The sequence below is a fragment of the Pseudopipra pipra genome, chromosome 5, assembly GCF_036250125.1.
Source record: "Pseudopipra pipra isolate bDixPip1 chromosome 5, bDixPip1.hap1, whole genome shotgun sequence".
NCBI classification, from domain to species: domain Eukaryota; kingdom Metazoa; phylum Chordata; class Aves; order Passeriformes; family Pipridae; genus Pseudopipra; species Pseudopipra pipra.
Window position 1 is genome coordinate 35,586,170 of NC_087553.1, and position 12,309 is coordinate 35,598,478.

The window sequence follows — 12,309 nt, forward strand, 5'->3', positions numbered from 1 at the left end:
TAAAAATAAAAAGAATTTAAGAAAATTAAATTCTCTTTCTCACTCAGAGGGGATTACTACTCTTTTTTTGATAAGAAATATGACCTCACCTTCCCAGACACGACTCCAGGAACTCTTGCTGTGATAGGAACAGCCATCACTGGTGAGTTTGGAATAAAAGTGTGAAAGTATGCAACATGGAGATGGAAACAATTGGCTTTAATGCCTCTCAGTCTCCCATTACTAACTTCTATCTGCTGAAAACTGATTAGTGGGCTACATTCCAATACTGAAACACGGGCTTGTAATGAAGTAGATGGTAACTGGTTGCTTGCTGACTGTTAATAGGAAGTTCATATGGAAACATATACCTTCACTTGCTCAAATGTGCAGCTGGTAAAGCCATGGCTGGCACAACTGCAGTCTCTACACCTAAAACAAGGCAGGTTAAAGAGGCTAGTCACAGGTATAAAATGAGCAGTGCCCGTGTTCTAGACAGCATGGTGGGCTTTCCTTCTTAAAGACAGTACTTTGTTCCCCGAGTTTCAACACAGAAGACTTCAGAAAGAACTGAGAGTTAGCAATTTAGAGGGAAAAGATGCTTGGCTTTCATAGAACTAGAAATTATATCAGACTAAATGAGAGTGGGTCTGATTTGTGGGCTCTCCTGCAGACCAAGAGGAGTCTAATAAATCCAGCCTCCATGAGCTTTCCTTGTATTTGGAGAAGAGACAAACTGACCGAGAGTGGGGGAAAGAACGGAAGGCTGAGAAATTATTTCTCTTTCTATCTGTACTTTTTCCCACTGACTACAAAGGGAGCTCATACATGTTACCTTCACAAGGCTGAAGGGGATGTCTGTGATTATCTGCAAGTAAAACTACACGAAAACTATCGTTTTTAAAGATAAACTTGCAGGTATCATCATAACAGACAGATTAGACAACCATTTCTTCTTTCAGACAAAAGCTTTTGTAGCTATTTAATGTTGTCATTTTTCCAGTTTACTAAGACGCATACAAACAAAATATTCTGAGCCCACAAAATAAAGGGTCAGCCAGCAAAATTCATAGTAAAATTTTCTCTGCCAGTGCCTAGACAGACCTTTACAATGAAACCAGAGCCTTAAACATTATTCCGTTTAAAATCAAGATCATTTTATCTCCTTGCTTACATGGACATATCAAATATAAATATAATCACTCATTAGGACAAATGAAAAGATGTGATCTGAATCTGGAGCACATCAAAGAAGTTTGAACTTAGGGCCACAGTGAAGAGGAGTGACACCCAGTGGCACAGTATCTCTTGCACTTGATGACTGTGTTCACAGACAATTTCAAGACAGCTATGCTATTGGGTTACAGATACAAAGAGGATTACAATTACTCTAGCATGGAGAATCAGATTTCCATTCCTCAAGAATGACTAAAATTCCCCCAACTTTTTCTGTCCACAGATGGTACTGATTTGAGCAAACCATTCCATGCTTCCTAGAGTAATCAAGCAGCTTGTTTAAATTTTCTAAACATGACTTAACTACGATGAAATGATCACTGTTCACAGTAAAAATTATCGAAGCCAAAAATTGTGTCTGTCAGCTACTATTTCAGATTACATTGGAACTATAAGATACATAAAGACTTACGTACCTGCTCTTATACACTGCTGCTTAGACATGCTCCTAATGGGAACTTTACTATTAATCCTGATTTTCAGGGAGATGCACTGAAAGATAAGGCATGAAAAAGGCTGTGCTTCTGGTGTTGTAAGAAGCTAATTGTTGAGGACTGTGCCCTGATTAGCTAGCTGGCATTCTTGTGCTAATCCCATATTTAAATTTCTCAAGAATCCTACATAGGATTCCTTAAGTCTCATCACATATCTGACAGTCTTTCCCTATTGTATTTTGTTGCATTTGCTATGATTCCACTAGCTCTGGGAGTAGGGAGTTTTTCTAAGTCTGAATCATTTGGTGCAATGTACCCTACCTAATTTTCCATTTAATAGCTTCTAATTCAGCTTCTGAAAAACAGTCAAGGAGCTGGCAGAGACACTAGCCATGAAATGCTGGTGAATTCAGTTGCTGGACTGGAAGAGGAATGAGGTATTTTCAGGTTCATCTACCATTGTTCACATAATGGCTAAATTTCAATGAAAAGTGCCTGAAGCCAGATCTACACAGGATTTTAAGTTCCTAAAACTTATATACGTGCCTGAACTGCTACTGAAGTCGACAGGAAGCTACACACCTCAACAGAAGTTACTTTCACAGATCTTGGCCTTGTTGCCTTATTCTTGTCTGGTTGCAATGCTAATCAGCCCTTCCAAAACTGGTAGACTGCTCTGAGATTAATTTTTTGAGAACCTAAATGAAAGGAAATTCCTGGTGGAAAAAGCACTGGTACTGTGCAAAGACTCAGATCAAGTTGAACTTGGCCAGTGGAACTGGTTTAAACTAACAAAAACACTTGCTAGAAAAAATCTTATTCACAATGCAAAGATAACCTAAGGGCAGCAAAGGACACACACACACACAAATCTACTGAGAAAAGAGAGGTTATGGCTTTCTGTAAAGATTTCTGTGGAAAGCAATGACTACAGCTGCACAGGCTGAACAGAAGAGGGTAATATGATACGGCATAGTTCCTAACAAAGTTAATAAAAAAAAGTCTGCCTACAGAACAGCTGCTTGTAGCTGGAGTTTGGATTAAAAGAACAGAGGCAGCCTAGAAGTCTGTTGGGTGGTATTAAGAGCATGAATAGGAGGAAAGTGAAGAACAAAGTAGAACAGACAGCAGTGGGCACAGACCAGAAAAAGCCTTCAGAAAATGGAAATACCTGAAAAGAAAAGAAATATTCTGTATTGATTATCTCTATTGGATTTTGAAAGCTTAGTTACCAAATAAGTTCCTTGGGTTAAGCCGTTAACCCTGATCGCACCAAGTACTAGGCTAGTATAGACTGCTATACTAGATTAGGGGGACTCATCACGATATAAAGTCCTGCTCAGTATGAATAAGTACATCATGAATAGGCCCCAAATTATCTTACTAACATAAAAATACAAAAAAACTGTAGACTATTTTTCCCATGACTCAGAACTGACATTATCAGACATGCTTTAGAGAAACTTGCACAGTTGTTCGTAAAAGAGCCTCTGTGGACCATGTTTATTAGACCTTAGCCCATTAGAAAACTCAGTCTCTAACTGTGGGATCTAAGCACTGAAAAATCAAATCCTACAAATCTAGGGAGAAATGCACTCCTTTAAACTAAAAAGAGAAGTGAAAACTGTCCGTACTCAAGTCTTGAATTAAATAAGAATGTTCAGCTTTCCATCAAACTAAACCACAGCCTACTTTTCAGTAAACAACGTATTTGACCTGTAAATGCTTTCTGTGTTAACTTTGTATTATATGCCACCACCATTTCTTATATATTAATGTACGGTTGTCCTAGTCCCCACAAAAATACTCCTTCATCTATTTTTGTCAACCTGCTTATAAAAATAACATCATTACAATTTCACTGGCAGCAACTGAGTGATCATTGCACTTGTCTAGTGAAGATTTGCCATCTGCATGAAAGTCATTAATTTAAATTTGGACAAAACAACTAATCAGAAAACATGAAAAAAATCCACATTACATAAAGAAAATTGAGTAGGGGAAAAAAATCAGTGATCTTGGAAAGAAATGTTTCAAAGATTCTTAGTCACGATTCACTCTGCAATGTTTTGATTATTTTACTTTATAATATGTTTGGAAATATGACTTTTCAGCACTGATTGAACATATGAAACACACTGCTCTAATCTGCCTTAGTGACAGGGGACACCGAAGCTCTGCCATTTCCAATACTGTGGCTCAGCAGTAGGCTCATTCCTCAGGATAACCAGGCCAACATACTGCACTGCACATCATGCTTGAAGCCCTAAGAACCACTTTAGGGTACAGGTTTAAATATTATTCCAGTATATCCTTTTCTTCACTGGCTAATGAGGAAATTCATGTAACTCCAACTGAGAGATGTCATGAGCTGCCATATACTAAGAAAAGGATTTATGGTGAAGGAAACAGCATTTCCTTGGATATCCAGAAGGCTTTAAGCCCCTACTATGTTTTGTGCTCCTTGCAGGCCTTGATGAAAAAAATCCCACATCTCCATACTGGAGATACAAACCCAGAATCTTCAAAGTTTCCCTTGTGCAGAAAGTAAAGACATTTTGTGCACACATAACAAAAGATGGTGTTAATTTCCCACCTTCACACCAATAGACCTAAGAAACCTTCCCATTACCAATTCTTTTAGGCACAACTCTCCTTCTTGCACAAGGGAGACTTCTGTATATAGCTACAAGTTAGTATTGGCCAGCAAAATTAAGCCCAGACTAAATTTAAAAATGTTTCCTGGACAGATTTCTATCCATATTTCTTTTAAATGTAAGCTATGAATGAATCTCTGTTTAGTAGAAAACAAATGGTAAGAACTGTCACTAGAGTATGATGGGGGCCTCAAACTCTTCCAAGACTTTGTGGTCAGTTATAATACTAAATATTACTAGCAGTAAGGGATGGGGGGAGGGGAGACTTAGTCTGTGTGTCTTAATACTATAATCAATACAATTAATATCCTCAGAGAATAATGAAAAGCCTATAAAGAAAAATCTAAATTAAAAAAATTGAAGTAGAAGCAGTTTTCTTTACATTATTCATACTTTGAACACACTCAAGTGGCTTTTTAATTATTCTATTTTTATTGTCAACTGAATGTCCCAGACTTGTGAGTTAACTGAATCTTCACAGCTTTAGTGTTCCTTTTGGAGAAGTTTCCTACCACTTTATGGCTCTTTCTCCCCTAAAAATTCACTCAACCTTAAAAAAATTGCATTTTAATATGTGCATTATATTGAAAATAATCCAAGGATAGCTATTCAGTCATAAAATCCTAACTCAATTATGCATGTGTATGCATACTATATTATCTTTCATATTCTTTATAATGTATTTAATCCTTTTTAATATATTTAATCACAAATTAATACTACCACTATAAAGCTGACAGTTTTTATAACATCATGCTGCCTGGCAGAGGTGGTATACCATGACAATGGAACTTGACTGGGCACAAAACACTACTAATCTCCTCATAAATTTAATCTTCATGATTCATGTTTAATTGTACCCAGATATGAACAAATTTACCTCAAAAAAAGGCAAATAATCTTGCTAAGAATTCAAAGATCAAACACTAGGCAGTGGGACACTGAGCCAAATTCGATTTCACTTTATGTCAGAAACAAATGCATTGACAGTGACTCAGTTCTGGCTACATATTCTGTGACTAATCTTAGGCCACCATAAATAAGAAGCTGACAACAGCTATTAAACTGTTTCCATTCCCATCCATGAGTTTCCAATTCCTAGTATCCAGTCACCACAAAACAATTCATACAAACACGCAGTTAAGGAAATGTCCTAATAATAACTAGTTTGTTGTAAATATGACTAAGCAACAACAAAGCAAGAAAGGGTCTGTGCAGCATATGTGATAAAAATTACATGTATTGTAGCATAAATCCTTCACTTGGGAAAACTCCCAGTGATAAAACACATAAGACACATGTTGCTACAAACTAAAGACTGGTGGGTTGTTTTTTTTTTCCTTTCTAGTACAGCTCTTTATAACACAGACCACAGGAGACTGCCAGTCTCCCTCTCAAGCCTAGGCTTAATCCACAGCTTTCTCAGTCTTTCCTCAAGCACTAATTAGCAGCCAACACCAAATTTTGCAGAAATCTCAACAATTAACTTTCTCAGGTGCCAGGTTTCTTTAACACTACTAGAAGCCTTTCCCTCATCCTCCAAGATATAAACCACCAGGGAAGTCTCCTGTTCTCCTCCCTATCAGAGGGTAACAACCCTCCTATAAGACTAACTCCAAGTCTGAACACCATTCCCAGATTCAGTCTTGCTCAAGCTCTGAGCTGGCTGTTCAGCAACCCTAATTTAAAAGAAAGGTTTGAGTGTTATGACTGCATTTAAGAAGTGTACTGAAGTGCATTAGCACATGCATCCACATCCAGCACAGCAGCTAAGCTCACTAAATTACTTCCAGCCAACTGTCAGATATTAGTATGCTCATGTCTAATATTTAAACAATACCTTTTCAAATGTGGACTTTGAATGCTGCTGATAAACAGAAGTTTCTGAGCAAACAAGAGAATAGACTACCCAGGCAGAAGTCTTAAATTGACAAGGAGCTGGACAGGACACCAGCAGGGATCACAAAATGGCAGCATTTGTAGGGAAGATGCTGATGAGGAAACCAATTTAGAGAGAACAATTTCATCAGAAATAGGTATGAGTGACACCTCATAGTTCAAATAAGGGACATGGTGAGGCTGTAGTGGGACGGACTGTACCATGAGGACAGGCAGCCATCAAAGTACAACCCTGGCTATTTTCACAATGTTGGCCACATCACACTAGCAAGAGGCTGCCCTGCTTGTCCTCATTTGGAGCTCAACCACTTGATCTGGAACCAAAGCAGCAGTAGTTCAGCTGACAACACAGACATGATGCAGATTCATCCAGACATGCACATCCATAAGTCTAATTTTAAGAAGCGTGGAAATCAAACCTCATAATGGGACACCAAGACTCTGTGAATAGGATGGATCCAAAGGAGGTGCATGCCACTCAGAAAGTTACCAACAAGAAGTCTAAGCATAAGTAAGTCTTATCTTCTCCAGGTTCAGATGTCTGATTCAAGTTTGCGTAGCAAAGCTACTTCCCTCCACTTGTCATTCAGAGCATAAACCTTTTTGCTGACACAGAATCTGTATTTAGTATTTGAATAAGTTTGAGAAATCTTACTCTTTCAGTTGAAATAGCACTCAGAAATTTCAGAGAATGAGTGCTGCAACTCATTGCAACTCATCTTTTAAATTATTCAATAACTTAGTAATTAAATTTTTACAAAAGCTAGGTTTGGTTTCTAAGCATCAGGGGGTAGAGTTGTGCTCCCCCATCCCATCCCCTGTTTCCTTGTGCAGATGTTCTGAACTAGAGACCTCCTCAACTCCACTGCATAAATTGACATCACTGAAGAGAATATAGGAAAAGAAACTAAACGCAGTAATTGCTCCTGTAATTCAGTAGAAAGGTGAAGTCTTTTCTGGATCTTGCTCGCAGAACATAACTTTTTATATTTATATTAAACTATCACCAAAGAAGAAAAAAAAAAAGATAAATAGTTCCAAGACTAGAAATCACCCCTGACTGGGGAAGAGAGTTGAAACAGGCCTTTGCTTCCTGCACTTAGAGTTGGGCTCCTAGCTAATTTGGAAGGTAGGTACATAGCTATTTAAACAGAACTAACACTGTATTTTGACCAGAAATTCATCCCCATGTCAAATGAAAGCATGGCCAAGATTAGGTGAAGTGTGAAGTGTGTGTGGAAAGGAAGATAGACTTTGGGTAACACTTTTTCACTTCAATGCCAAAAAGCCTGCCTACATTCTTCTTTGGATTTAACTCACAATTTTCTTTCTTGTTTAAAAAATTCCATCCATCAAGAGTAATTACAAAGTCTGCTTGTAGAACCTAAATTCTTCTCAATTGCACTGTTTTTGAACAGCTTTTTTGTCAATGAAGTCACAGCACTAGCAGCTAGTAAAAGCAAAATACAAATTTCGCTCTCAAAAATTTTTTCAGACTTTCAGTCTCAAATATGCTAAAGGCAGATATTATAAGAAAAAAATACGTGATCATAAATTAATAAAATAACTCTTCAAACTCACACAGAATAAAGTGCTTTTTAAAATGGTAATTAATTCTCATCACCAAGTTTATTCTAAAACAGGAGAAAGGGGAAATCCTGTTTCTCTTCATTCACTATTAGCAAGAAATTTAAATAACAGAAGGATTGAATTTCCTGTATTGAAACAGTTATTTCAGGTCTGCTTGTTTCATTGTAATTTTTTCAATTGAGCACAAAAATTAACTTGAATAAACTTTTACCTTTTTCTGGAAGGGTACTGGTATTGCATATCTGTTCTTCACCATCACCAGCAGACGTTGCAGCTTTTATTTTAATTTGATAAGTAATATTGGAAAGCAGATTTCTAAAAGTATGCAGTGTATCATAAGATGAAAAATTTGTAGAATTTCCTTCAACTGTTATGATGTAATGTGTAATTACACCATTGGATGAAGCAGGAGGGTCCCACTGCACTAGGATTGATTGCCAGCTCATTGCAATACAACGAACATTCTGGACAGCATCTGGTACTTAAAAGATACACATGCACCAAAGATTAACATTCATACACAATTAAAGTGGGAATCACAGAATAATATCATTAGAGAAGCAGATCCAATGTTCATAGGAACAGTCAAACATTGCAGTGTCAGACGAATTAATGAAAGAAACACATTGAGAGAACAAAAATATGTCTTGGTCCCCATTAAATGGTTCATTTCCAACTACTGTGAATGTGACTGATGATTGTACTTGAAATAGAAGAAGCCATCTATCTGGCTTTTCCCTGGTTGTGTGATCCAATTTTGTTTTCACATCTGCTCATATTCTCCACATCTTTTTTTAAACAAAGTGTAGTAAAACATACACAGTAGTGTGAAATCCATATACATACTCCACAACAGCATCGACAGCAGAAGTTCCTTATTTATACGTTAGCTCTGTTTCTTTTAGGCACTTTATCATACCTCTCTGTCCTTCCAGCAGAGGTACAACCTGCACAGAAGTCATGAGGCAGGTTTTAGAGCTGTCATATCAATGCTATTATCTTACAGTTCCCAATCTATTTGCTGGTTCTAGCAGGAGAAATTTTTTTAAATGTTTATAAAAAATTAATGAATTGTAGCAAATATTATAATCATGTTGAAAATAGAGCAATTATATGTGAACAACTGGTTAAAGAGAAAAATGAATTAAAGTATTTCTGAAAGGGCTAAATTACTGGCTGTACCATATAAGAGAAAACAAATACACAGTGAGGGGTGGCCCAACCTACTTCTTCTATTGAAACAGGTTGAGGAATCTATAAAATAGTAAAAAGACTGTCAGTGAGGCAGTTAAAATAGAGGTAAACATATTCATTATCACTATACAGAGGTAAATTAATCTCTTTAAAAAGATAAATTTTCTTTTCAGAATTTAAAGAAAAAATTTCTTTTTAAGAAGCAACATCTGCAGAATAAAGAAGATTAACTGGCATTTTTAATAAAGACTAGGGACAGAATCCTTAGAGGAACTCAGTGAGGAACTGATCCAGCAATTGCCCAAAATCTAGGTTGGAGGGAAAGGAAACATGCTGCAACTACCTAAGCATAAAGTCTGAGAAAAAGCTATAATATTACTAGATCATGCTCCTGAGAGAAATGTCTCTCCAGCACTTCCAAAGAAAGTACCATGAGTATGGAATGTTTGTGGTGAAATGAGACAACTGAATGATGACCATGGCTTTATAGCAGAACAGCCTTCAGTTGCAGGGATCCAACTGCCAAACTGAACCAGTTTAGTGATGGTCCAGATTTCTGATGGTGGGTAACTCCTGGGTATAATAAACAGCATAATTTTCCCCAGAAACTCTGTTTTACCAGTTCCAGCAGGAATCTTTCACTGGAAATGTGATCTTGGAGAAACTACAGTAATATGGCATCTTTCGATACTTTCTCTGCTCCCTTTGCTGACAGTATAAAGGAAGCTGAGAGTCCCCTGAGCCGTGCTGGTTCCCTGGCACTGACAGCCCTTATAAAGCACAGGAGCCCAGAGATTGCTCTGACCTGGCAAAGGAGCTACAGCTTTGCGCAATGGCCAGTTTCACAAACCCACCATTCTCACGGGCTCTTCTTTAGTGAATATTGAGTATTTCACTTTTAATGGCTAGTTTCCTTCCTAAATTAAATTATTTTAAAAATGGTAAAAACTTCTGTTTGTTTAATGTTCATTTGCCAATATTTTGACCAGCTGCTTTTGATACTGCCAGCATTTCAGTTATTTTCACAGGGATCTGAATTATCGCTTTGATCTGCAAAGACTGATATCTTTCTAATTTTCCTCCCTTTATCTGTGATGCTATTAAAATATTTATAGTAACCATATAAGCCTCTCATTTCAGATGAGGACATTTCTAATTCTACACTTCCGACATCAAACTTCAAACCCAGCCTACAATAAGAATGTGAATAGGTGTTACACAGGCAGAAGGCAATGAGATAGTGTTATGTTACATTTTCTTTGGAGACAAGATGAACACTGTTGTTCAGCCATACAAGGAAAATATACATAAATATATATAAACAGAGCTGTAGCTTAAAAAAAGTCGTATCTAACCTGATTCCATCGTTGTAAACTGGACAGCGTTACTGAACTGATTGCCATTCCCAAGCTTGGTAAATGCAGAGACGCTGATAGAATAGGGGCTGAATGGTTCTAATCCAACAAGGTTTGCCTCGTGGTTTGAACCTGAAATGTTCTTAAGGAAGGAAAAATTACTAGTACACAATCTCTAGAAACATTGTGGGCCTCAGCTTGAACCCAATGACATGAACGGAAGATTTACAGCCATAGTTTTGCCTCTTCTACTCTGAGGAGATTTCAGTCAAATACTGAAAACTTTTGTCACTTCCACACCACTTCATCAATCCCTCTCACCTTCTACTTCCTTGCTACACCTCTGCAGTAGAAGATGCCATGGGTCATAGCTTCCTATTTCTTTTACTTTACCTGAACTAGATACACAGATTGACGAAGAGCTTCAAAAAAACCAAACCAAACCAAACCAAAACCAAAAAAGCAAAACAAAACAAAACAAAAGTTTAAAAACACAGTTCAATTCCTTTTAGCTGTTTTTCCCAGAGCATGCAAGGCATATTTTATTCAAATATTGAGAGAACAATAATAACAGCAGGGAAAGAGTTGAATTTCAGCAAGAAAATCTTGTGGAATCCAAGTTATCAGAGAATTATGGTGTCTAAATGCAGTATTTCCATAAAAATTGCTCTGCTTGTCCTGCTGCCACAACCTAGATCTAATTTCTTGCCCACCTAACATTACAAAACATGAAGGAATGTAGGGCAAAGCAGATGCATTCAAGTGCTCCAGACAGTTTTTGTATTCTAGTTGGATTTGAGACTGCCTCACATGGACAGTGGAGAATAATCTTTAGTGGTCTCTTTGAACACCCAGAGAATGTGTTTCCGAAGGTAGCTGGCTGTAGAATTCACAGTTCCTCTCTCATAGGTTCATTGTGCTCTTTCAAGTATTATAGCAGAAACTGGTGATGCCAGCACTTCATTCCACAGTGGGGAATACCAACAGACCTCATAAGGGGTAGCCAAGTAGGCCGCTCCATGGGGACTGATTTCCAGCGCACACACTTAACAGCACACACAGTGTCCTTGCATGCTAAGTCTCTGTAATAAAAACTGTATTGGTGAGGGAGTTGGAGTAATGAAGCTCTTCATAGTCACACACGTACCTTAAACTGTGTGTCTTAAACTCCTATCTCACTGCAGTAATATCTTTTCCCTGCAGCTTTTACAAGCACCTAGGGTGAACTGGACTCACTATATAGTTTCTCTGCTTGAGATGCAATCCTGACCTTAGCTTGCTGCCTTTGCAGTTCATGGCACATGTCTTGATGCCACCCAGATTTAAGCAGATAGAAATGCCTTGATCAAATTTTGTATATCGTAAAATCATAGAGTCATAGAATGGTTGGAAGGGACCTTAAAGACCGTTCAGTTCCAAACTCAGTGCTGTGAGCAGGAAACCTTCCACTAGACCAGATTAATCAGAGCTTCATTCAACTTAGCCCTGAACATTCATATAGCAACCATTTCAGTTCAAATTTATTCAGTATTCCTATTCTACAAAAATTAGAAAAATTTGCAAATCTCTAAACAGTTTTTAACTATTTTTCAAGATGACTATCTGTCTTTTTGAATCTTGACAGTCCATAGATACTAAATAGCTAAACAAAGATAGCCACAAAACGAGTAACTTCTGTAATTTTCTAACATCAAGCTTACACTGGAGTATGAACTAAATCATAACAAATCTCATCATTAATGAAACATTAGAAGTTCAAAGCAAATTAAAATCTAACAATTTTTTTCTATCTAATTTTAAAAACTGAATTACAGTTATGGTGGTAGGGTAAGTAAACTGTCTTAGTAAATAGGAATTCAGAGGATCTTCATAATTCTAAGAGCATAACAGACATTTAAAATATTTGTCATATATTTTGTTCCTAAAGCACAAAATAAATATTTTAAAAAATTAAACACTTTATTA

At 37.2% G+C, this 12,309-nt stretch overlaps 1 protein-coding gene across 6 annotated transcripts in view; it reads right to left on the reverse strand.

Annotated features, from left to right (window-relative positions):
- The window catches only part of PTPRQ (protein tyrosine phosphatase receptor type Q), a 136,985-nt gene that overhangs the window by 52,955 nt on the left and 71,721 nt on the right, over positions 1 to 12,309 (reverse strand). For all 6 annotated transcript variants that reach the window (XM_064655578.1, XM_064655577.1, XM_064655583.1 and 3 more), the window contains 2 exons: positions 10,345 to 10,486; positions 8,007 to 8,276 (listed from right to left, as the gene is read on the reverse strand). In XM_064655578.1, coding sequence (XP_064511648.1) covers positions 8,007 to 8,276; positions 10,345 to 10,486 — 412 coding nt within the window. The remainder of the gene's footprint in view (positions 1 to 8,006; positions 8,277 to 10,344; positions 10,487 to 12,309) is intronic.